Source organism: Somniosus microcephalus, chromosome 4 (assembly GCF_052327205.1).
Source record: "Somniosus microcephalus isolate GS21.2 chromosome 4, FLI_Smic_1.0, whole genome shotgun sequence".
NCBI classification, from domain to species: Eukaryota; Metazoa; Chordata; class Chondrichthyes; order Squaliformes; family Somniosidae; genus Somniosus; species Somniosus microcephalus.
Window position 1 is genome coordinate 87642082 of NC_140990.1, and position 24631 is coordinate 87666712.

Sequence of the window (24631 nt, forward strand, 5' to 3'; positions counted from 1 at the left end):
ATGAAGTATCAATATTCCCATGTATACACCCCATTAGTAAGAAGTGGGTGTTGTCTAATAAACTTTATAAACTAAGCTGTATTGTCACTTTTCCTCTGAGAACGGTGCCTCCAGCTGGCTGAGGTGGTTCTCCCGTGTGCACTCGTAATAAACTATTGATCTGGGATTAACACCTGAGTCTGTTAGTTCTGTTTTACCATCCAGATTTTCCTCATTTACAGTTTGGTGTCAGACGTGGGATACCACCGGACTGCTGATCGATCCTCCACAACAACCTACACGGAGGGGGTGAGTAGCAATATTCACCCTTAACGTGGAAGTCCGCGAGGCGGATCGGGGTAGCGGTGGTACAAAGAACAGCGAGTGAAGGAGCAACAGGCTCCAGGTGTGGATCAATAGGACGCGTTTTAGGGTACAAACAGACCCGAGAAGTTTAGAAACTCTCGGGAGGGACAGGCGCCAGGTGGGAAAGCGCAGGGTTTAGAAACCCAAACCGGGCGGGGAAGCGCAGGGTTTAGAAACCCAAACCGGGCGGGGAAGCGCAGGGTTTAGAAATCCAAGGGGAGTGTGATGAAATATTCCATTCATCACTGCCTGTGACTGTGGTTGGTTTCAGGTTTCTCCTCACCATTGTATTGTATATCATCACTGCCTGTGACTGTGGTTGGTTTCAGGTTTCTCCTCACCATTGTATTGTATATTGGAATGTATGGAATGTGTTGTGTGTAGGGCTCCGCCCATACCTGGCCTCTATGTAAGCCAGCTCAGTCTGGCCTCATATCCAGTACTGCAGAGCTCCAGATGGAAGATACCTCTCTCCACTGCGTGTTATCTTCTAAGTTAATAAAAGCCTTGTTTTGTTCCGCTAACATCGAGTCTCGGGATTATTGAGGCACATCAATTTTATTAACTTATTTTTCAACACAATGGATCAACTCCTGAAACCCGAACGTTTGGATTTGGATCAGCATGCTCTGGATGCATCAGCACGCTTCGGACACTGGTTTATGTGTATGGAATTCTTCCTGGACAATTCCGCAGCCGTCAAAGACGCTACGGACGCTGCGAGTATGAAACTCGGAATTCTGCGGAATTGGGTAAGCCACCGGGTTTATCCCCTCATCCAAGACGCCGACACGTACCTGGCCGCCTGCGACATCTTAAAGGTGCATTACCAGCAGCCTACGAATGAGGTGTATGCTAGGCATCTGCTCGCCACTCGCGCACAGCGACCTGGGGAATCGGTGGAGGAGTTCCTAGGCACCCTGAAAATGCTTGGCAAAGACTGCAAGTGCCGAGATGTAAAAGCCGCAGTGTACACCGACGAGCTTGTCCGCGATGCCTTTATCACAGGCCTCAGCTCCATTTACATCCGGCAAAGACTGCTGGAAAAAACGGGATTGGACCTGAAACAGGCTGCGGACACCGCGCGATCCCTGGATGTGGCCCAGAGAAACTCGGACGCCTACTCTTCAGCCCGCGCCGTCCACGCCGCCACATGTGCACCAAGAATGCCGCCATCTTGGAAGGCATCTTCCCCGCCTGGCAGCCCGACACCGTCGGGGCCCCGCTCTCCCCCCAGAAGCCCTACGACAGCCGCGACGCGTCGGGGACCCAACTGCTACTTCTGCGGGCAGCCAAAGCACACCAGAAACCTGTGCCCGGCTAAAGGCACCACCTGCTTTAAGTGCGGTAAGAAGGGGCACTTCGGGAAGGTGTGCAGAGGGAACCCCGCCGGAAAACCAAAACCCGCCACCGCCGCGTGTGCGCCGTGGGAGCGGCCATCTTGGACGCCATCTTGCCCGACCTCGTGGGGTCCGCCATCTTGTGAGCAGACAGCGTGGACGCCATCTCGTCTCGATCAGGGCCCTACAGTGGCATCGGTCACAGTGGACCAGACCAGGCCCCACCCGCTATCCAAATCAATGGTGGACATCGAGGTAAACGGGTGCGGGGTTAAATGTTTAATTGACAGTGGAAGCACGGAGAGTTTTATCCACCCTGAACTGGCACAACAACTCTCCCTAAAGGTGGTCCCTACTCGGGGTACCATCTCTATGGCTGATAAAACCCAGACATCGACCATTCTGGGTTACTGCACGGTACAATTGTCCGTTAACGGGACTGTATACGATAATTTTAAAGTATTAATCATGAAGAATCTATGCGCGAGCGTGACCTTGGGCCTGGATTTCCAGTGCAACCACCAAAGCATCACGCTCAAGTACGGTGGGTCCCAGCCGCCCCTCACAGTGTGCGGCCTGGCTACCCTGAAGGTAAAGCTGCCTTCGCTATTCGCGAACCTTACCCCTAACTGCCGGCCAATAGCGACCAAAAGCAGGAGGTACAGCTGGGAGGACAGGCGGTTTATCGCGACCGAGGTAGACAGGCTCCTGAAAGAGCGCATTATTGAATGCAGCAATAGCCCGTGGCACGCCCAAGTGGTGGTGGTAAGGGGTAGCGAGAAGAAACGGATGGTGATCGACTATAGCCAAACGATCAACAGGTACACCCAACTAGACGCCTACCCGCTACCCCGCATATCAGAAATGGTGAACCAAATCGCCCAATACCGGGTGTTCTCCACCATCGACCTCAAGTCAGCGTACCACCAGCTCCCTATCAGACCAGAGGACCGCCCGTACACCGCCTTCGAGGCGAACGGACGCCTCTACCAATTCCTCAGAGTCCCCTTTGGGGTGACGAATGGGGTCTCGGTCTTCCAGAGGGAGATGGATCGCATGGTCGATGACCACCACTTGCAGGCAACCTTCCCCTACCTCGACAACGTCACCATCTGCGGTCACAACCAGCAGGATCACGACTCGAACCTCGAGAGGTTCCTGAAAACCGCACAAAAACTCAACCTCACCTACAACGAGGACAAGTGCGTTTTCAACACCACGCGCCTCTGCATACTAGGCAGCGTGGTGGAGAATGGGGAAATCGGACCAGACCCCGACCGATTGCGCCCCCTACGGGAGCTGCCCCTGCCCAACACTCCCAAAGCCCTGAAAAGGTGCCTGGGGTTATTTTCTTATTATTCCCAATGGGTCCCCAACTACTCCGACAAAGCCCGCCCCCTCTTGAAAGCATCCTCTTTTCCGCTCTCTGCTGAGGCCCACGCCGCCTTCAAAAGCATTAAGCAGGATATTGAGCGGGCCACGCTACAGGCATTGGACGAGAACACTCCATTTCAAGTGGAAAGTGATGCGTCTGACTTTGCCTTGGCGGCCACCCTCAACCAGGCGGGGCGGCCCGTAGCTTTCTTCTCGAGGACCCTCCTGTGGTAAACCACTTTTATCGTTACACTATAGTTATCACTGTTGTATTGTTATCACCGTTATCACTGTTGTATCACGATACGAGGTCGCCTCTTGTCGCGCTGTTATACCTGGGCTGACCACCTCCGACTCCGCCCATGGCTCCACCTACCTGCCCAGGTATAAAGGTAGTCGACTGGCTGGTATTCCTCCTTGTTGGACCCGATCACCCACGAGGGTGGGCTCTGTTATTTAGTCAATAAAAACCTTTAGTTACGTTCCTAACTCGTCGCCTTTTATTGGACGAATTGATAGGTATATCAATTTTATTGACTAAATTTTAAAGATGTCTACTACTGGCCAGCCAGAAGCCCTCCCAGAAGCACAGCCACAGCAGCTTTCAGACACCGGGCTACGCCAGCCACACCAGCCGGCTTGGCTGCAAGCCCTCAAACCACCGTACCTGGATCTAAACCCACAGGCAGCAAACTCAGCCCTCAACTTCAAACACTGGCTGGACTGCTTCGAATCCTACCTGGAAGAATCCGGCGTCCCGCAGAGATCCAAACTAAGACTTCTGAACGCCCAAGCGAGCCCGAGAGTATACGCACTCATCCAGGACACGACTACATACGAGGCCGCTATCAACCTACTGAAACAGCAGTACCGCAGCCCGGTAAATTACATGTACACCAGGCACCTCCTAAGATCCCGCCCGCAACAGCCAGGAGAGTCTGTAGCTGAATTTTTACGGGCGCTAAGAGCACTCGGCAGGAACTGTGACTTTAAAGCGGTGACGGCTGTTGAAAATACGGAAGATAATATCCGCGATGCCTTTGTGAAAGGCCTACGGTCCGACTACTCATGGCAAAGACTGCTTGAAGCTAAAGACCTCGACCTGGACAAAGCTGAAGCCCTTGCTCTCTCCCTGGAGGTGGCCCATCAGGACCAGGAGGCGTTTTCCAGGTACTGCTCGCGACCCTGGGACTCGGGCCCGACCCCTACCGCAATACCCTTCGCAGCGCCGCCCCCGGGACCTACCTCAGCGTCGGCGTCCCGGACCCGACCGGGCCCGCCACCCCCGGTACCGGCTCCGACATCGGGCACCTGCGATCGGGCCACCGGCTGCTTCTTTTGCGGCCAGGAGAAGCACCCGAGGTCGCGCTGCCCAGCCAGGAACTCTACCTGCGCAACCTGCAGGAAGAAAGGCCACTTCTCTAAGGCCTGCAGGAGCAGATCTTCAGAGGCCAGCAGTGCCTCATGCGAACTGTGGGGGCGGCCATCTTCTTTCACGGCAACTGAGGCCAGCATCCCCACACGTGAGTCATGGGGGTGGCCATCTTTGATCAAGGCAACCGACCCCAATAGTGCCTCATGTGAGTTATGGGGGCAGCCATCTTCTCCGCCATTTTGTCCTACCTCGTGGGAGACGCCATTTTACCCACCACGCCCGACTGCCACCGGGCCCCCGGACCCGACGACCGCCTCGCCCGCAGACGACAACGACTCGCTTACCTACACACTAGCCTCCGTCACTCTGGATCAAGCCCGCCCACACCACCTGTCCAAGTCGATGATGGACATCAAAGTAAACGGCCACGCAACGACCTGCCTGTTCGACAGCGGAAGCACGGAGAGCTTCATCCACCCAGACACGGTGAGCCACTACTCCCTCCCTGTCCTGCCAATGCGCAACCGAATCTCGATGGCATCGAGGTCCCACGCCACGGACATTAGCGGCTACTGTGCTGTGACCTTGTCGGTTAAGGGTACAGAGTATAAAAAATTTAAACTCCTCGTCCTCCCCCAGCTCTGCGCTGCCGTCCTACTAGGGCTGGACTTCCAATCCCACCTCCAAAGTGTAACCCTAGCATACGGTGGACCCCTCCCCCCACTCACAGTCGACAACCAGCGAAGGTTAAACCGCCCACCACGTAACACCTGCAGCCTATCCACCCTCAAGGTGCCGCCACCTTCCCTGTTCGCTAACCTCACCCCCGACTGCAAACCCGTCGCTACCAAGAGCAGGCGGTACAGCGCTGGGGACAGAGCTTTCATTAGCTCTGAGGTGCAGCGTCTCCTGAAGGAGGGCATCATCGAGGGGAGCAACAGCCCCTGGCGTGCCCAGGTCGTGGTCGTTAAGACCGGCGATAAAAATCGCCTGGTCATCGACTACAGCCAGACCATAAACAGATACACCCAGCTGGACGCATACCCCCTTCCCCGCATATCTGACATGGTCAATCAGATTGCACAATACCGCGTATTCTCGACCATTGACCTTAAGTCGGCCTACCACCAACTCCCTATCCACCCCGAGGACCGCCAGTACACCGCCTTCGAGGCGAATGGGCGCCTATACCACTTCCTTAGGGTCCCGTTCGGTGTCACCAACGGGGTCTCGGTCTTCCAAAGGGAGATGGACCGGATGGTTGACCAGAACGGACTGCAGGCCACATTCCCCTACCTAGATAACGTCACCATCTGCGGCCGCGACCGGCAGGACCACGACGTGAATCTGGAGAAATTCCTCCGTACAGCCCAACGGCTGAACCTCACCTACAATAAGGAGAAATGTGTGTTTAACACCTCGCGCCTTGCCATCCTTGGCTGTGTAGTAGAGAACGGACTCATCGGCCCCGACCCCGAAAGAATGCGCCCCCTCATGGAGCTAACCCTCCCCCACCCCCACTGCCCTAAGGCACTTAAGAGAACCCTGGGGCTCTTCGCCTACTATGCCCAATGGGTGCCCAATTATGCGGACAAAGCCAGACCCCTCATGAAGTCCACATCCTTCCCCCTTACGGAGGAAGCGTGCGCAGCCTTCTCCCTCATTAAGGGAGACATTGCCAAGGCCACTATGCACGCAGTGGATGAGTCCATCCCCTTCCAAGTCGAGAGCGATGCATCCGACTTCGCCCTAGCCGCCACCCTTAACCAGGAGGGGAGACCGGTGGCCTTCTTCTCAAGGACCCTACAGGGCCCTGAGATCCGACACTCGTCGGTCGAGAAGGAGGCCCAGGCGATTGTGGAGGCGGTACGACGCTGGAGGCACTACCTGGCAGGCAAACGATTTACCCTCCTTACCGACCAACGTTCGGTCGCTTTTATGTTTAATAACAAGCTGAGGGGCAAAATCAAGAATGACAAGATCTTGAGGTGGAGAATCGAGCTCTCCACCTACGATTATGATATCTTGTACCGGCCAGGTAAGCTGAACGAACCCCCCGATGCTCTGTCACGAATTACATGCGCCAGCGCGCAAAGTGATAGACTTCAGACCCTCCACAACGACCTCTGCCACCCCGGGGTCACCAGACTTTACCACTTCATTAAGGCCCGCAACCTGCCCTACTCCATCGAGGAGGTCAGGACCATAACCAGGAACTGCCAGACCTGTGCCGAGTGCAAACCGCACTTCTTTAGGCCAGACAGAGCAAGCCTGATCAAGGCCACCCGCCCCTTCGAGCGCCTGAGCATCGACTTTAAGGGGCCCCTCCCGTCCTCTGACCGTAATGTGTACTTCCTCAACATTGTTGATGAGTACTCCCGTTTCCCCTTTGCCTTCCCCTGCCCAGACATGACCAGTACCACGGTCATTAAATGCCTGAACGACCTCTTCGCCTTGTTCGGGTTCCCAAACTATATACATAGTGACCGGGGCTCCTCTTTCATGAGCGAGGAACTCCGTCAGTTCCTACTAGCGAGAGGTATTGCAGCAAGTAGGACCACCAGCTACAACCCCCGAGGGAACGGCCAGGTGGAAAGAGAGAACGCGACGGTATGGAAGGCCGTCCTCTTAGCCTTAAAGTCTAAGGGCCTCCCAACCTCCCGCTGGCAGGAAGTCCTCCCGACAGCACTGCACTCCATCCGGTCACTACTTTGCACTGCCGTTAACGCCACCCCCCATGAACGAATGTTTGTTTTCCCCAGGAAGTCGACTACGGGAACCACTCTACCAACCTGGCTAACCTCTCCGGGGCCCGTCTTGCTGCGAAAGCACGTGAGGGCCCATAAAACAGACCCCCTGGTCGAGAGGGTGAACCTCCTGCACGCCAACCCCCAGTATGCCTACGTGGCTTACCCAGACGGGCGGGAGGACACTGTCTCCTTACGAGACCTCGCACCCTCGGGCACTCCGGAGACACCACCTTTACCCCCCCCCCACCACCCCCCCAATTCCAGCCCAGGTAGACGGCATGCCGGAACCCCACGAGCCTTCGCCGACCACGCAGACACCAGCACTAACACCGGATAATGCAGCACCGCCGCTGCGACGATCGGAGAGGCTTACGAGGCCTCCGGACAGACTGACATACCAGAACTGGTAGTACACTTCACCCCGCCGGACTCAAATCTAAACAAGGGGTGAATGTGGTAAACCACTTTTATCGTTACACTATAGTTATCACTGTTGTATTGTTATCACCGTTATCACTGTTGTATCACGATACGAGGTCGCCTCTTGTCGCGCTGTTACACCTGGGCTGACCACCTCCGACTCCGCCCATGGCTCCACCTACCTGCCCAGGTATAAAGGTAGTCGACTGGCTGGTATTCCTCCTTGTTGGACCCGATCACCCACGAGGGTGGGCTCTGTTATTTAGTCAATAAAAACCTTTAGTTACGTTCCTAACTCATCGCCTTTTATTGGACGAATTGATAGGTATATCACCTCCAAGGGCCCGAGATCAGACACTCCTCCGTGGAAAAGGAGGCCCAAGCCATCGTGGAGGCAGTGCGCCACTGGCGCTACTACCTAGCCGGCAAATGCTTCACTCTACTTACCGACCAGCGGTCGGTAGCGTTTATGTTCAATAATAAACAGAGGGGGAAGATCAAAAATGATAAGATTCTTAGGTGGCGGATCGAGCTCTCCACCTTCGAGTATGACATCATCTACCGGCCAGGGGCCCTTAACGAATCCCCAGATGCCCTCTCACGAGGGATGTGTGCCAGCGCCACCGGGGATCGGCTACAGACCCTCCACAACGACCTCTGCCACCCAGGGGTCACGCGGCTGTTCCACTTCATAAAGTCCCGCAACTTACCCTACTCGATTGAGGAAGTTCGGTCCCTGACCAGGAACTGCCGCACTTGCGCTGAGTGCAAGCCTCGGTTCTACCACCCTGATAGAGCCCACTTAATCAAAGCTACACGGCCCTTTGAGCGGCTCAGCTTAGATTTCAAGGGCCCCCTCCCGTCCGTCGACCGCAATGTTTACTTCCTGAACATTGTGGACGAATACTCCCGGTTCCCATTCGCCTTCCCCTGCCCAGACATGACCAGCGCCACGGTCATTAAATGCCTCAACAGCCTGTTCTGCCTGTTCGGTATGCCGAGCTACATCCACACGGATAGGGGGGGCGTCCTTCATGAGTGAAGAGCTATGCCAGTACGTGCTGTCCAGGGGCATCGCCACGAGCCGTACCACCAGCTACAACCCCCGGGGTAACGGTCAAGTGGAGCGAGAGAACGGGACAGTATGGAAAGCAGTCACTCTAGCTCTAAGGACCAAGGGCCTCCCTATCTCCCGCTGGCAGGAAGTCCTCTCAGATGTGCTCCATTCGATACGGTCGCTATTGTGTACTGCCACTAATGCCACGCCTCATGAACGAATGTTTAGCTTTCCCCGGAAATCCACCTCAGGCGTATCCATGCCGTCATGGCTCTCCACCCCAGGTCCGGTATTCGTGCGAAGGCATGTGAGGGGCCATAAGACGGACCCTCTCGTGGAGCCAGTGCACCTACTCCACGCCAACCCCCAATACGCGTATGTCCGGCACGCCGACGGAAGGGAGGACACCGTGTCAATAAAAGACGTCGCCCCAGCCGGTAACGACAACAACCACGGCAATAGCAGCAACAACGACCACAGCAACTCTTACCCACCCACTACTCTTTCATCACCCCCGGAAGAACCTCGACCAACGGCACCCCCACCAACTACCCCTTCAACAACCCTGGCGGCACCCCCGGCAGAGACCCAGGAGGCCACCGGGGACACCCAGCCGACACCCGCGACACCACAACAGCCACGTCTGTCGCAGAGGACTACCAAACCCCCGAACAGACTAAATCTATAGAAGGGGTGAATGTGATGAAATATTCCATTCATCACTGCCTGTGACTGTGGTTGGTTTCAGGTTTTTCCTCACCATTGTATTGTATATTGGAATGTATGGAATGTGTTGTGTGTAGGGCTCCGCCCATACCTGGCCTCTATGTAAGCCAGCTCAGTCTGGCCTCATATCCAGTACTGCAGAGCTCCAGATGGAAGATACCTCTCTCCACTGCGTGTTATCTTCTAAGTTAATAAAAGCCTTGTTTTGTTCCGCTAACATCGAGTCTCGGGATTATTGAGGCACATCAGGGAGAGTGCTAAAATGGTTCAGAACCTCTCTGGAAAGGCGCTAGAGGATTTTGAGACCCTCAAGAGAATGGGTTAAGTGTCGCCGACAGTCAGGGGAAGGCCGGGGGAGAAGAGCTTAAAGGGTGTCTCTCTGGGGATAGGGGATCCCCGTGATACAAAACACCGGGTGACGATCCAGAGGGATTAAAGGGCAGTTAGAGTATAAGTGTTTGTCTGTCTAGAGCATAAGTGGTTGTCTGCTTAGAGCATGAGTGTTTGTCTGTCTAGAGCATGAGTGTTTGTCTGTCTAGAGCATAAGTGTTTGTCTGCTTAGAGCATAAGTGTTTGTCTGTTTAGAGTATAAGTTTTGTGTCGTCGTTCCGATAAAACATAAGATTGGATCCTTGAGAGTCACGGGGTGATTGACACGGACAAGGGTGGTGTACTATCTCAAACACCTAGCCTGAGCCTGAATTAAGAGGACGTAGTCCGACGTAACGGCCAGGATCATGTAGGTGTAGGGAACTAAACACCACAGGATCGTGATCCCGTGACGAGTGAGTGTGCGCAAAATAAGTGTGTGTGGGTGAATGATAGGGTAACATAAGAACTATTGAGAAGTAAGTCATAAGTTATATAGAATGCCTAAAAAGGATGCAGAGATAAAGAAGGAAAAAGATCTAATTTGCAGGCTAACCAATTTGAAAACTCAGCAAAGGAAGGGGAAAAAAACAGGGATTTGGAAAGCCAGGAAAAGCTGCTGAGTCACCGATTAAAAAAAAAACTTGAAGCTTTACTAACATGGAAGTTATTAACATCTGTGCTGAGGCAAATAAAATACAAGATTTGCTGAGTGAAAGGAACCTTGAGGATATGCTGGAATTTCAGTTTGTGTGAAAGTGTGTTAAAGTGTGAATATTTTCCTGACTGTGAATGTTTAAGAAGTTACAATATTCCTTTGTCTGAAAGTCTGTCCTTAAAAAAAAAAAAAATGTCTGTTATGTGTTTTAGCTCCACCCACTTCTCTGTGTTAAAAAAGCATTTATCCCTTTTGTCTTGTTTGGGATTTTGGAAGTTTTAAGAGTGTGCGAATAAGATTGTGCCCCCAGAATTGAAAAAACTTTGAACTAATTTAAGTTAAGCTGGTGTGTAAAAAAAAAACCGAGAAGAACAAAAACAATTTGTTTAACAAAAGATTAAGTTTCAGCCTAAGATTTAACCTTGGAGTTGCGGTTACTGTGGTGAAGTCTTCCAAAGCAGTTTGATTTGATTTGTTTAAATGTTGAAAAACTAATTTTTCTCCAGTTATATGCACTGTTTTTATAATATTTTGGAAAGACATCTGAAGAAAGGACAATAAGAAATATGACATAATTTACTGTTTTCTGCAAGAATGTGCTATTTTGTTTTGTTTTGTCGGTTCATTGTTGATGCAGAGAATGGGCTTCGGCCTTGACGTTACAGTTGCCGGTGTGCCTGGAAGAAAATGAATTTGAATGTGAATGTTTGCAGGGCATGAGTGGTTGTTTCTTTGTTGAAATGGCTTCCTTCTTTCTTTTCCAAGTGATACTGGTTGGTTGAAAGGGGGATTGGTTTGGATTGAATTAGGTTGATTGGCCATGATAAAAATTGGCCCTTAGTGTTAGGGGGGATTAAATACATGGGGTTATGGGGTTACAGGGATAGGGCTTGGGTGGGATGGCTGTCGGTGTAGGGACCGGGTGCTAGGGTTTGGATGATCAGCCATGATCTCGTTGAATGGCGGAGCAGGCTCGAAGGGCCGAATGGCCTACTCCTGCTCCTATCTTCTATGTTTCTATGTTTCTATGAATTGGAGTTGTGAGGTGGGTTAGCCTATTGAAGCCAGACTTTCATTGTGGCCATGGGGTGTGGATTGGTGTAGTCCGAATTGAATAAGATAACTCCGCTCCGTGAGAACAACCGATAGTGACAGGTCCCTCTATAATATTTGATTGACTATGGTACTGGGAGCCCTACAGAATGCGGGACTAAAGTTAAACCCTAGAAAGGTACAGGTAGGGAAGGACGAAGAAATCTACCTAGGATACATAATAACACAAGGGAAGAGACAAGTGCCCGAAGACAGATGGGAGGAGCACTAGGACCAAGAGGAGCAGCACGCAACCACTGGCTGCATGCTTTGATTTATCACAGTTCCGTACTTACAAGCAGCTAGAGATGGTAGCAGGAAGGGACCACTTTATCCCAGAATATGCAGAAATGGCCCAGCCTATACAGGATTTGATCAAAGGGGGGTACCCTTACAAATAGATTCTGACCAAGGAATGCACTTCACGGGCAAAATGCTGAAGGATATATGTAAACTAATGGGAATTAAACAAAAGTTCCACATACCCTATCGTCCGCAAAGTTCGGGCATAGTGGAACGCATGAACCGTACATTAAAGTAATCCAAGAAACAGGGCAATGCATGGGCAGACAAGGCAGCTAAGCGGGCAGCTGAGAAAGGGAATCTGGCCAATGAAGCCCAATGTTCGTGTTTAGTTAAAGTGTGAAAACACAACTGTCTTTTTCGATCGGGAATGTTTTTTTTTTATTTACGTGAAGTGACACAATTGTGTAAGGCTGATAATGTTTTCCTCCACCTTCAAAAGCCTGCAGAGGAGTTAACCCTTTCCACTGACAGCTGTTTAAGTTCACCAAGCAACAACTTTAGTATGAAATTTAAAGATATTGGACATTATTAAATTTAAGTTTCTTAATGTTAAGTTAATATTTCCCCACAGTGATAGAAGGAAAATTATGATTTGATAAATGGAAGTTATCTTGTAAACTAATTGCATGATAATGTGCAACATGAACTTGTACCGGTAGTGCTAGATTTGACAGATATGGCCTTACCTACGTGGTGTTCTAACAAAACTCAACAATTATATTAACACCTTCTAACTCAAGTATTAAAACAAGGTGCGACATGGAATGGAGGTGGGCACTGTAAAAAACACAAACAGATATGGAGACGTAAAAGGTCTGTGATAAATGACGCAGCAACTGCCGTTAATATGAGTACCTCAGTTGTTAACACTATTGATTTGGCGACACTAGATCAAAAGGTTAGAGACCTAGGGTCTCACATTAAAGATATATTAAATGAAAATACAGATAAAGAATTATCTGAGGATCAAACGCTGACCATACATTTGCAAAAGATAGTTAAAGTGCTAGAAACACACACCCAAACCATTAATAAGTTAATAAAAGAAGAGTACAATGCATCTCAGCAGGCGGCTGCTAATGACATATGTAGCACATATGGTAACTGGACTGTGGAACAAACCCGAGAAAACCTGGCCCAGATACAGGCAGGGGAAGTACCCTTATGGATAACGAATCAACAATTAAGGGCGAACCTGACCGGTGGGCACAAGGGGGAACGGTACCTCTAAACGGGCAGTAGCAGGCAGGAGCTTGACGGATTGCCAGTTGAGAGCAATGGTTCGGGTGCACCCCACACAAGCCGAGTGTAAACCTGACGGGGGAGGGCTCCTAGGGTTGGTATTGGTAATACCGGTAATGGCACCCGAGGCCCAAGGACAGAGGTGTACCGAATCCAGAATATTGGGGTAGTGAAGGACGGAATGCACATATCCCATCACAATATGTTACCATATGCTGTAAAGATTAAAGGGAATTTGGCTGGAACAAAATTGGAGGGATGTGTTACTAGGCACGCTATCACTGTATGTCCACATAGTATTGGACACAGTCCAGAGGCACAGTGTGGGTTTAACAATACTGGTACCAATCAGGATATTAACTGTACCATGGAGGCCCTAGAGGCGGATTTAAAACCCACTCAAGTGGCATATGCTGGAAAGGGTGAATATTGTGTTACAACTAATTTGAAAATGTTTAAATATGCCAATCTAACTTGTGATATTCCAAGTCCAGAGTTCTGCTTCATTCCTGAAATCCCGGTACGGATTGGACACGAGGAATTGGTGGAGATACACCAGCATAACCTCACCATCTTACAAGTTTCTGAAGATATCAAGAAAGACTTAAAAGACTATCAGAACACATTTGGGTATCCGATACCCCCGTTGCCTGAACACTTGAAAGTATTGCGAATGGAGATACGCCTCTCCCAGAAGGTTTATTATAACCTACAACAGAACAATAAAAACATTAAACATGACATTGACCAAATTAAAGTCACCACTTGGTGGGATCACCTCTGGAGTTGGGGACTGAATATACAGATCCATCCTTGGATTAGATTAATTTCACATGTATTAGTAGTAGTACAGTTTGTTGTAATGTGCTTCTTGATTTTCATGGCCTGTAATAAATGTCGTAGGCATAGGATGAAAAGGTTGGCCAAGGCAGTAAAGCAGAGCCTGGGTGAGAATGTCCCCAGTGCCTCTTTGATCTCAACAAAGGACACGTCTGAGTGATACCGGGAGGATTATCTACCGGGGTAAGGTGCATATAAAAGGGGAGACAATCATAGTTTGATAGGACTATCAGATGTTCTGCCTCTCTTCCACCCGGACTGGTGGCCACCATGAAGGGAACCTGGTTAGATGAGGTACAGCATCCTGCATATGTAAGTATCCAGGGGATGCCTGGGTGCTTGCAAAAGGGCAACACTAAGCGGGGCAAACCTATGGGCAACCATGGGTGATGGATAAGGGTTGGCTACCTTGGGCTTAGCCAAGGGCCAAAAGGGGGGGATTGTTAGGATAAAATTTGGTTTAAGGGATATAAAGGGGTCCTCAATATTCGACCGGTATAAAACTATCTGAAAGGTACCATTTAGCCTTGTTAGCTGGAAAACAAATGCAAAGCACCATGGGATACTTGGCTATATTAACACTTTTAGACTAACATAAATAGAAATTAGCTGACCAAAGGCATTCTGAAATGTTGCTTGTAATTACAACCTGGTAACTGTTTAGAAAGAGCCTGTTCTTGGAAGAGATAAGAGTACAAAGACACGATTAAGAAGTAGCAGCAAATAAGGTCTTGAAGAAGTAGTCAGCCGGCTGCATAATTCAATGTGGTTTTGTATCCAGCTAGCCATGTCTCTGCTGGAAAATACTTTCCCACACCGATAACAAGAGTAAGAGATAGCTCATGAATATGAAGCCTCCTACAGTCGACAAGCTTTTTACTGACGTATTCAGGGGGTACTCGAGTTCGAAGGACAGGCTTAGTAGTTGATTGATGAACCATGTAAACCAATGATGTATCAATATTCCCATGTATACACCCCAGTAGTAAGAAGTGGATGTTGTCTAATAAACTATAAACTAAGCTGTATTGTTACTTTTCCTCTGAGAACGGTGCCTCGAGCTGGGGTTGGCTGAGGTGGTTCTCCCGTGTGCACTCGTAATAAACTATTGATCTGGGTAACACCTGAGTCTGTTAGTTCTGTTTTACCATCCAGATTTTCCTCGCTTACAATGTCACTGAGCGGCTGCAGGACACTCTGAGGGGGGAGCATGAACAGCCAGAGATCGTTGTCCATATTGGAACCAACGACATAGGCAGAAAGAGGGATGAGGTCCTGCAGCCAGACTATAGGGAGCTAGGAAAGAGATTAAAAAGCAGAACCTCAAAGGTAGTAATCTCTGGATTACTCCCGGTGCCACGTGCTAGTGAGTACAGGAATAGGAGGATTGAACAGATGAATGTGTGGCTGGAGAGATGGTTCAGGAGTAAGGGCTTTAGATTCCTGAGACATTGGGACTCTTTCTGGGGAAGGTGGGACCTGTACAAGCCAGACGGGTTACACCTCAACAGAGCCGGGACCAATATTCTCACAGGGAGGTTTGCTCGTGCTTGGCAGGGGGATGGGTACCAGCATATAGAGTAGAAAAGAGGAATAAGGTGCATAAAAGAGCGAGTGTGTTGGATAGTACTCGAGAAGAAAGTAGTACTAGAGGCGGAAGTAGTACTATATTAGATCGGAGCAGACTAGGAAAGACTATGAAAAATTCAAAAATGGGTTTAAAATGCAGGTACGTAAACGCACAAAGTGTGGTGAATATGGTTGGTGAGCTATAAACACAATTAGCCGTGTGGCAATATGATGTTGTGGCAATAACAGAAATGTGGCTTAAAAACAGTGAGGACAGGGCACTTCATATTCAAGGGTACAAGATGTTCAGAAAACATAGGGAAGGAAAAAAGGGAGATAGGGTGGCAGTGCTGATTAAGGAAGACGTAATGTTGGAAAGGGAGGATGTTCTTGAGGAGACAAGGACAGAATCCATTTGGTTAGAGTTGAGGAGCAAAAAGGGTATGATCACACTATTGGGGGTATTCTACAGGCCTCCAAATAGTGAGAGGGAGGTAGAGGAGCAAATCTGCAGGGAAATCAGAGAGATATGCAAGAGCTATACAGTGGTGATATTGGGGGACTTTAATTACCCAAATATCGATTGGGATAATGCTAGGTTAAAAGGGAAAGGAGGGGAGCCATTTCTGAAATGTGTTCAGGAGAATTTCCTTGACCAGTATGTTCTTGGCCCAACTAGGAGGCATTGCTGGATCTGGTGCTGGGGCATGAGGTGGGTCAGGTCGACCAAGTGTCTGTGGGAGAACACTTGGGTACAAGTGATCATCGTATCATAAGATTTAGATTAGCAATGGAGAGGAGCAAGGAACAATCTGGAGTGGAACTTCTAAACTGGACTGGGGCTAACTTCAATGGGATGCGAAAGGATCTAGCCAGGGTAAAATGGAACCAAAGACTGACAGGAAAAACTGTAATGGAACAATGGATGTCGCCTGTCAAGCGGTCAAACACTGACATTCTGTGTAGTTTGATGAGTCCTTGTGTTCAGGGATCATCAAACCTTTCAACTTTGCAGAAATCACCTGGCTGTTGGTTCGGAGGATCCAACAGCCAGTCTGTGATATCTACAATGGAGATGTTGGGACTCTGGCTCCTCTGGCTCCACAGTGGCTGAAGGCTGTAGGCAGAAACAAAGGTAAGTGAACATTTTCTAACACTTTACACTCACCTTACATACTTACCACTCCACATCTGCACCCATTACTCACCTCTACATCGCACTTTCAGGCCCCTCTGACCCCTGCAGACCTCCTACTCGTCTCCTACACCCTGATAGAGTTCTCTGAGGTCAGGAAGCCTGCTCTTCAGAAAGAAAATGGGGATAATCCTATTTTCTGCCTGTTAACAGGCACTGAATAGGCTTTAATTCCTTTCCCGCCTCGAGGAGACGGGACCCAGGGCAGGACGGCTTCCCGCCTCCTGGCAAGAGGGCACGGAGGCGGGTTGAGGGGCGGGTTTGCCACCCGCCCCCAAATTCTGCAACTTTACCGGCAATCCTGCCTCCATACCCACCTCCTCGGGGCTGACATAATCTAACCCTCAATGTTTTCAAGGGGAGACTGGATAGGCACTTGAGGGAAATAAACTTGCAGGGCTACAGGGATAGAGCGGGGGAATGGGACTGACTGGATTGCTCTACAGAGAGCTGGCACGGACTCGATGGACCGAATGGCCTCCTTCTGTGCTGTATGAATCTATGACTCTAATCTCTTTTTATCATAGAGAAATCAAATATTCGACACACTGTATGTTTGAAACAAAGCTAATTTATTCAATTTTAATACAGAATATTAATCTCCATCCGAGTTATAGGGGTTATTAAGATCAGCAGAAACAAACTCTAACTGCCAGAATGAACATAATTCAGTGCTCAATGCAATCCCGGTAAATCCTGTTCTATTCACATATGTGGCCTTTAAATGGCAGGGTTTCTACCCAGCATTCCCCGCGGGGGAGACTGTGCCACACCCACACTACAGGAGCTCAGTGCGCAGGCGCGGAACCCGCCTGGCTTTGTAGCATGCGCGGTGCGTGAAATGTTTTAATAGTGAGGAAAGAGACTAGCTCCGGATTCTCGCAAAGAAGCAGGCGGACGGAGCGCAGTAATGGACCGGCGGGTGGGCGGGCAGGCTTCATAAACAACTGGTGCACGCCGCAAACCCCGAATCAAAACCTGAAGGTCCCACGTTTGCAGCTTCGGGGCTTCTCCCGGTCACAGGCCCAGGAAAACGGCCGCCATCTTGATTCAGTGAGTAGCAAGGCGCATGCGCAACCATTTTGGTCAGGAACAAAGAGTGGGCGGGGCTTCAGTGTCTGTTCCCAAACACAGAAACATAGATAGAAGATAGGAGCAGGAGTAGGCCATTCGGTCCCTCGAGCCTGCTCCGTCATTCAATCAGATCATGGCTGATCCAATCCAAATTCAGTACCCTGTCCTTGCCTTCTCCCCATATCCCTTGATCCCTTGATCCTTTTAGCCTTAAGAAATATATCTAACTCCTTCTTGAATATATTTAATGAATTGGCCTCTACTGCCTTCTTTGGTAGAGAATTCCACAGGTTCACCGCTCTCTGGGTGAAGAAATTCCTCCTCATCTCTGTCGTAAATGGCTTACCCCTTATCTTTAGACTGTGACCCCTGGTTCTGGACTCCCCGGTCATCGGGAACATCCTTCCTGCATCTAGTCTGTCTAGTCCTGTTAGAATTTTATAAGTTTCAATGAGATCCCCTCTCATTCTTCTAAACTCCAGCGATTACAAGCCCAATTGACCCAATCTCTCCTCATACGTCATTCCTGCCATCCCAGGTATCAGCCTGGTGAATCTTCGCTGCACTCCTTCCATGGCAAGAACATCCTTCCTCTGATAAGGCGACCAAAACTGCACACCGGGTCCTAGTGCCCGGAAGAATAATACATTGACTCAGTTATTTGATTCAGACCCTCCACACTTCAGATTTCTCACCATCTCTCCTGAACGCGCTGGTAAAAGCAGAGCACACAGTTAACATCACACACAATTGTAACAAAGAACCCCAGAGCTGGGCTCCCCCTTCTACAGCCCCAGGGTTAGAATCCCCTTCTACAGTCCCAAGGTTAGAATCCCCTTCTACAGTCCCAGGGTTGGAATCCCCATGTACAGTCCCAGGGTTAGAATCCCCATGTACAGTCCCAGGGTTAGAATCCCCATGTACAGTCCCAGGGTTGGAATCCCCATGTACTGTCCCAAGGTTAGAATTCCCATGTACAGTCCCAGGGTTAGAATCCCCATGTACAGTCCCAGGGTTGCAATCCCCATGTACAGTCCCAGGGTTAGAATCCCCATGTACAGTCCCAGGGTTAGAATCCCCATGTACAGTCCCAGGGTTAGAATCCCCATGTACAGTCCCAGGGTTAGAATCCCCATGTACAGTCCCAGGGTTCGATTCCCCATGTACAGTCCCAGGGTTCGATTCCCCATGTACAGTCCCAGGGTTAGAATCCCCATGTACAGTCCCAGGGTTGGAATCCCCATGTACATTCCCAGGGTTAGAATCCCCATGTACAGTCCCAGGGTCAGAATCCCCATGTACAGTCCCAGGGTTGGAATCCCCATGTACAGTCCCAGGGTTGGAATACCCATGTACAGACCGAGGGTTAGAATCCCCATGTACAGTCCCGGCGTTAGAATCCCCATGTACAGTCCCAGGGTTGGAATCCCCATGTACATTCCCAGGGTTAGAATCCCCATGTACAGTCCCAGGGTTGGAATCCCCATGTCCAGTCCCAGGGTTAGAATCCCCATGTACAGTCCCAGGGTTGGAATCCCCATGTACAATCCCAGGGTTGGAATCCCCATGTACAGTCCCAGGGTTGGAATCCCCATGTCCAGTCCCAGGGTTAGAATCCCCATGTACAGTCCCAGGGTTGGAATCCCCATGTACAGTCCCAGGGTTGGAATCCCCATGTACAGTCCCAGGGTTGGAATCCCCATGTACAGTCCCAGGGTTAGAATCCCCATGTACAGTCCCAGGGTTAGAATCCCCATGTACAGTCCCAGGGTTAGAATCCCCATGTACAGTCCCAGGGTTCGATTCCCCATGTACAGTCCCAGGGTTCGATTCCCCATGTACAGTCCCAGGGTTAGAATCCCCATGTACAGTCCCAGGGTTAGAATCCCCATGTACAGTCCCAGGGTTAGAATCCCCATGTACAGTCCCAGGGTTAGAATCCCCATGTACAGTCCCAGGGTTCGATTCCCCATGTACAGTCCCAGGGTTCGATTCCCCATGTGCAGTCCCAGGGTTGGAATCCCCATGTACAGTCCCAGGGTCAGAATCCCCATGTACAGTCCCAGGGTTGGAATCCCCATGTACAGTCCCAGGGTTGGAATACCCATGTACAGTCCGAGGGTTAGAATCCCCATGTACAGTCCCGGCGTTAGAATCCCCATGTACAGTCCCAGGGTTGGAATCCCCATGTCCAGTCCCAGGGTTAGAATCCCCATGTACAGTCCCAGGGTTGGAATCCCCATGTACAATCCCAGGGTTGGAATCCCCATGTCCAGTCCCAGGGTTAGAATCCCCATGTGCACTCCCAGGGTTAGATTCCCCATGTGCACTCCCAGGGTTAGAATCCCCACGTACAATCCCAGGGTTAGAATCCCCATGTACAGTCCCAGGGTTGGAATCCCCATGTACAGTCCCAGGGTTGGAATCCCCATGTACAGTCCCAGGGTTGGAATCCCCATGTACAGTCCCAGGGTTAGAATCCCCATGTACAGTCACAGGGTTAGAATCCCCATCTACAGTCCCAGGGTTAGAATCCCCATGTCCAGTCCCAGGGTTAAAATCCCCATGTCCAGTCCCAGGGTTAGAATCCCCATGTACAGTCCCGGGGTTAGAATTCCCATGTGCAGTCCCAGGGATTGGAATCCATACGTTTGCCATTGGGCTTGGGCCCCAGCACATGTTTATTGTAAAACCCCGGTGAAGAGCAATCCCAGCGTGCCAACTCTGAACCCGGTTTGCTGCTCCCTCTGTGCCCAGCACTGCCTGCACCCCCGGCGCATGGAAGTGAAATTTCAGCCTCAGTGTTACAAATTTCCTTGGTTACAGGCTGGAGTTCGGCCCCAGTCACTGTCTGCCCTCCAGTACCTCACCAAGTGGTAATTCTGAGCTGTGAGCCTATACTGAAGGTGCTGTGTGATGGTGGGGTTCAGCCCCAGTTACTGTTTGCCCTCCAGTACCTTGCCAAGTGGTAATTCTGAGTTGTAAGCCTGTACAGTAGGCAAATCTCAGAGAAGTGTAGAAATGATAGGGTAATAATAGTAGGGGATTTCAACTTCCCCAATATTAACTGGGATAGTCGGAGTGTGAAAGGCTTAGAGAGTGCGGAATTCTTTAAGTGCATCCAGGAGAACTTTTTGAGCCAGCATGTTGAAAGTCCTACAAGAGAGTGGGCGGTACTGGACCTAATTCTAGGGAACATAAGAAGTAGGAGCAGGAGTAGGCCATACGGCCCCTCGGGCCTGCTCCGCCATTCAATAGGATCATGGTTGATCCGAATCTAGACTCACGTCCACTTCCCTGCCCTCTCCCCATAACCCCTAATTCCCTTATCTGCTCGGAAACTACCTCCATTTAAAATTTATTTAATGTTGCAGCTTCCACAGCTCTCTGGGGTAGCAAATTCCATAGATTTACTACCCTCTGAGTGAAGAAGTTTCTCCTCATCTCAGTTTTGAAAGGGCAGCCCCTTATTCTAAGATTATGCCCCCTAGTTCTAGTCTCACCCATCAGTGGAAACACCCTCACCGCATCCGCCCAATCAAGCCCCCTCACAATCTTATATGTTTCGATAAGATCGCCTCTCATTCTTCTGAACTCCAATGAGTAGAGTCCCAACCTACTCAACCTTTCCTCATACATCAACCCCCTCATCTCTGGAATCAACCGCCTCGAGAGCAAGTATATCTTTTCTTAAATATGGAAACCAAAACTGCACGCAGTATTCCAGGTGTAGCCGGGCAAGTGGTAGATGTGTCAGTCGGAGAGCATTTTGGTGACAGTGACCATAATTCGGTGAGATTTAAGGTAGTCATGGAAAAGGACAAAGATGGACCGGAAATAAAGGTTCTAAATTGGGGGAAGGCCGATTTTAATATGATAAGGCAGGATCTGGCTAAAGTGGACTGGGATCAGCTACTTGTAGGAAAATCCACATCAGAACAGTGGGAGTCGTTCAGAAAGGAAATAGAGAGAGTACAACGTCAACATGTTCCCATAAAGGTCAAGGGTGGGACCAACAAGCCCAGGGAACCCTGGATGTCTCAAGGGATATACAAGAATGGATTAGGGGAAAAAAGGGAGGCTTTTGGCATATACAAAGGACTAAAAACAGTGGAAGCCCTAGAGGAGTATAGAAAGTGCAGGGGGCTACTTAAAGAAATTAGGAGAGCGAAGAGGGGGCATGAAAAAACACTGGTGGGCAAAATAAAGGAAAATCCCAAGGTGTTTTATAAGTATATTAAGGGCAAGAAGATAACCAGGGAAAGAGTAGGGCCCATTCGGGACCAAAGTGGCAATCTTTGTGTAGAACCGGAAGATGTAGGTGAGTTTTTAAATGAATATTTTGCATCTGTGTTCACTATGCAGAAGGACGATGTAGGCATAGAAATCAGGCAGGGAGATTGTGATATACTTGAACAAATTAGTATTGAGAGGGAGAAGGTACGAGTGGTTTTAGCGGGCTTAAAAGTGGATAAATCCCCAGGCCCAGACGAGATGTATCCCAGGTTGCAGTGTGAGGCAAGGGAGGAGATTGCAGGGGCTCTGACACAAATTTTCAGAACCTCTTTGGCCACAGGGGAGGTGCCAGAGGACTGGAGAACAGCTAACGTAGTAGCATTATTCAAAAAGGGTAGTAGGGATAAGCCAGGGAATTACAGGCCAGTGAGCCGAACATCAGTGGTAGGGAAATTATTGGAAAAAATTCTGAGGGACAGATTTAGTCTCCATTTGGAGAGGCAAGGATAGTCAGCATGGCTTTGTCAGGGGGAGATCATGTCTAACCAATTTGATTGAATTTTTCGAGGGGGTGACTAGGTGTGTGGATGAGGGTAGTGCAGTTGATGTAGTCTACATGGACTTCAGTAAGGCTTTTGACAAAGTCCCGCATGGGAGACTGGTCAAGAAGGTAAGAGCCCATGGGATCCAGGGCAACTTGGCACATTGGATCCAAAATTGGCTTAGTGGCAGGAGGCAGAGGGTGATGGTCGAAGGTTATTTTTGTGACTGGACGCCTGTGTCCAGTGGTGTACCGCAGGGATCGGTGCTGGGTCCCTTGCCGTTTGTAGTGTACATTAATGATTTAGATATCAATGTAGGGGGTATGATCAGTAAGTTCACAGATAACATGAAAATTGGTGGAGTGGTAAATAGCGAGGAGGGAAGCCTCAGGCTACAGGATGTTATAGACGGGTTGGTCAGATGGGCAGAACAGTGGCAAATGGAATTTAACCCTGAAAAGTGTGAGGTGATGCATTTTGGGAGGACTAACCAGGCAAGGGAATTTACAATGAATGGTAGGACCCTAGGAAGGACAGAGGTTCAGAGGGACCTTGGTGTGCATGTACATAGATCCCTGAAGGCAGCAGGACAGGTAGATAAGGTGGTTAAAAAGGCATATGGGATACTTGCCTTCATTAGCCGAGGCATTATATAAGAGCAGGGAGGTTATGATGGAGCTGTACAAACTTCTAGTTAGGCCACAGCTGGAATACTGAGTGCAGTTCTGGTCGCCACACCATAGGAGGGATGTGACTGCATTGGAGAGGTTGCAGAGGAGATTCACCAGGATATTACCTGGGCTGGAGCACTTCAGCTATGAAGAGAGACTGGACAGGCTGGGGTTGTTTTCCTTAGAGCAGAGAAGGCTGAGGGGGGAACCTGATTGAGGTGTACAAAATTATGAGGGGCATAGATAGGGTAGATAGAAATTAACCTTTCCCCTTAGTAGAGGGGTCAATAACCAGGGGGCATAGTTTCAAGGTAAGGGGCAGGAGGTTTAGAGGGGGTTTGAGGAAAAACTTTTTTCACCCAGAGGGTGGTTGGAATCTGGAACTCACTGCCTGAAAGGGTGCTGGAGGCAGGAACCCTCACAACATTCAAGAAGCATTTGGATGAGCACTTGAAACACCACAGCATACAAGGCTACGGACCAAGTGCTGGAAAATGGGATTAGAATAGACAGGGCTTGATGGCCGGCGCGGACACGATGGGCCGAAGGGCCTCTTTCTGTGCTGTATAACTCTATGACTCTGTACCTTCAGTTATTCTCATGGACAAGTCCCAGCTCTCCAAACCTTCCAGAGTGCCTCTCCTAGCCTTGGTATCTAGGTAACACGCCCGGGATCACTAAACACAAAACCCAGTCTGTTAATCACTGTCAGCTACTGGACTCAGTGTGTGTCCCACAGCATCTCTCTCACCTTCGATGTGTGAATAGAGCATCGCGCCTTGGAACCTGGTTTTAAATTTATTCAGCAAATCTATTGAACAGAAGCTTGCAGGGTGATGAGGCAGTGTTGAGGTGCTGCTGTGTCAGCCTTGGCTCAGTGGGCAGCACTCTCGCCTCTGAGTCAGAAGGTTGTGGGTTCAAGTCCCACCCCAGAGACTAGAGCACAAGAACCTAGGCTGACACTCTGTGCACTACTGAGGGAGTGCGGCACTGTCGGAAGTGCCGTCTTTCAGATGAAACATTAAACCAAGGCCCCGTCTGCTCTCTCGGGTGGAAAAGATCCCATGGCACTATTGAGAAGAAGAGCAGGGGAGTGATGTCTGGTGTCCTGGCCAATATTTATCACTAAAATAAAACAGATTATCTGGTCATTATCACATTGCTGTTTGTGGGAGCTTGCTGTGCACAAATTAGCTGCCGTGTTTTCTACATTACAACAGTGACTACGATTCAAAAGTACTTCATTGGCTGTAAAGTGTTTTGGGACGTCCTGAGGTCATGAAAGAAGCTGTATAAATGCAAGTCTCATCTTTACTCTGCATTGTGCCTGTAATGAAAATAACTGAAGATTTGTCCCAGTGTAACCTTTGCTGTCATGAAATGAGTGTGTCTTTGAATGAGCCTCACGTCCTTGCTCACGTCGCCTGCAATTGTGTAGAAAGGGAATGTG

General features: G+C 49.8%; 2 protein-coding genes across 2 annotated transcripts in view; both read left to right on the forward strand.

Moving 5' to 3' along the window:
• The first annotated feature begins 12714 nt into the window (after positions 1-12714).
• On the forward strand, positions 12715-14942 carry LOC147119459 (uncharacterized). Its single transcript, XM_085985045.1, has one exon. It carries the CDS (start codon positions 13236-13238, stop codon positions 14052-14054), a length of 819 nt encoding a protein of 272 aa, XP_085841171.1. The 5' UTR covers positions 12715-13235; the 3' UTR covers positions 14055-14942.
• Positions 14943-17444: 2502 nt separating this feature from the next.
• Positions 17445-24631, forward strand: part of LOC147119460 (uncharacterized) — a 29134-nt gene continuing 21947 nt past the window's right edge. Inside the window, exon 1 of the mRNA XM_085985026.1 lies at positions 17445-17711. The gene's annotated coding sequence lies outside the window, so the exon portion shown is untranslated. The remainder of the gene's footprint in view (positions 17712-24631) is intronic.

Bases quoted from the DNA above. Each gene is read 5' to 3' on its own strand.
- LOC147119459 (XM_085985045.1), top strand. From the start codon at position 13,236: ATGCACATATCCCATCACAATATGTTACCATATGCTGTAAAGATTAAA.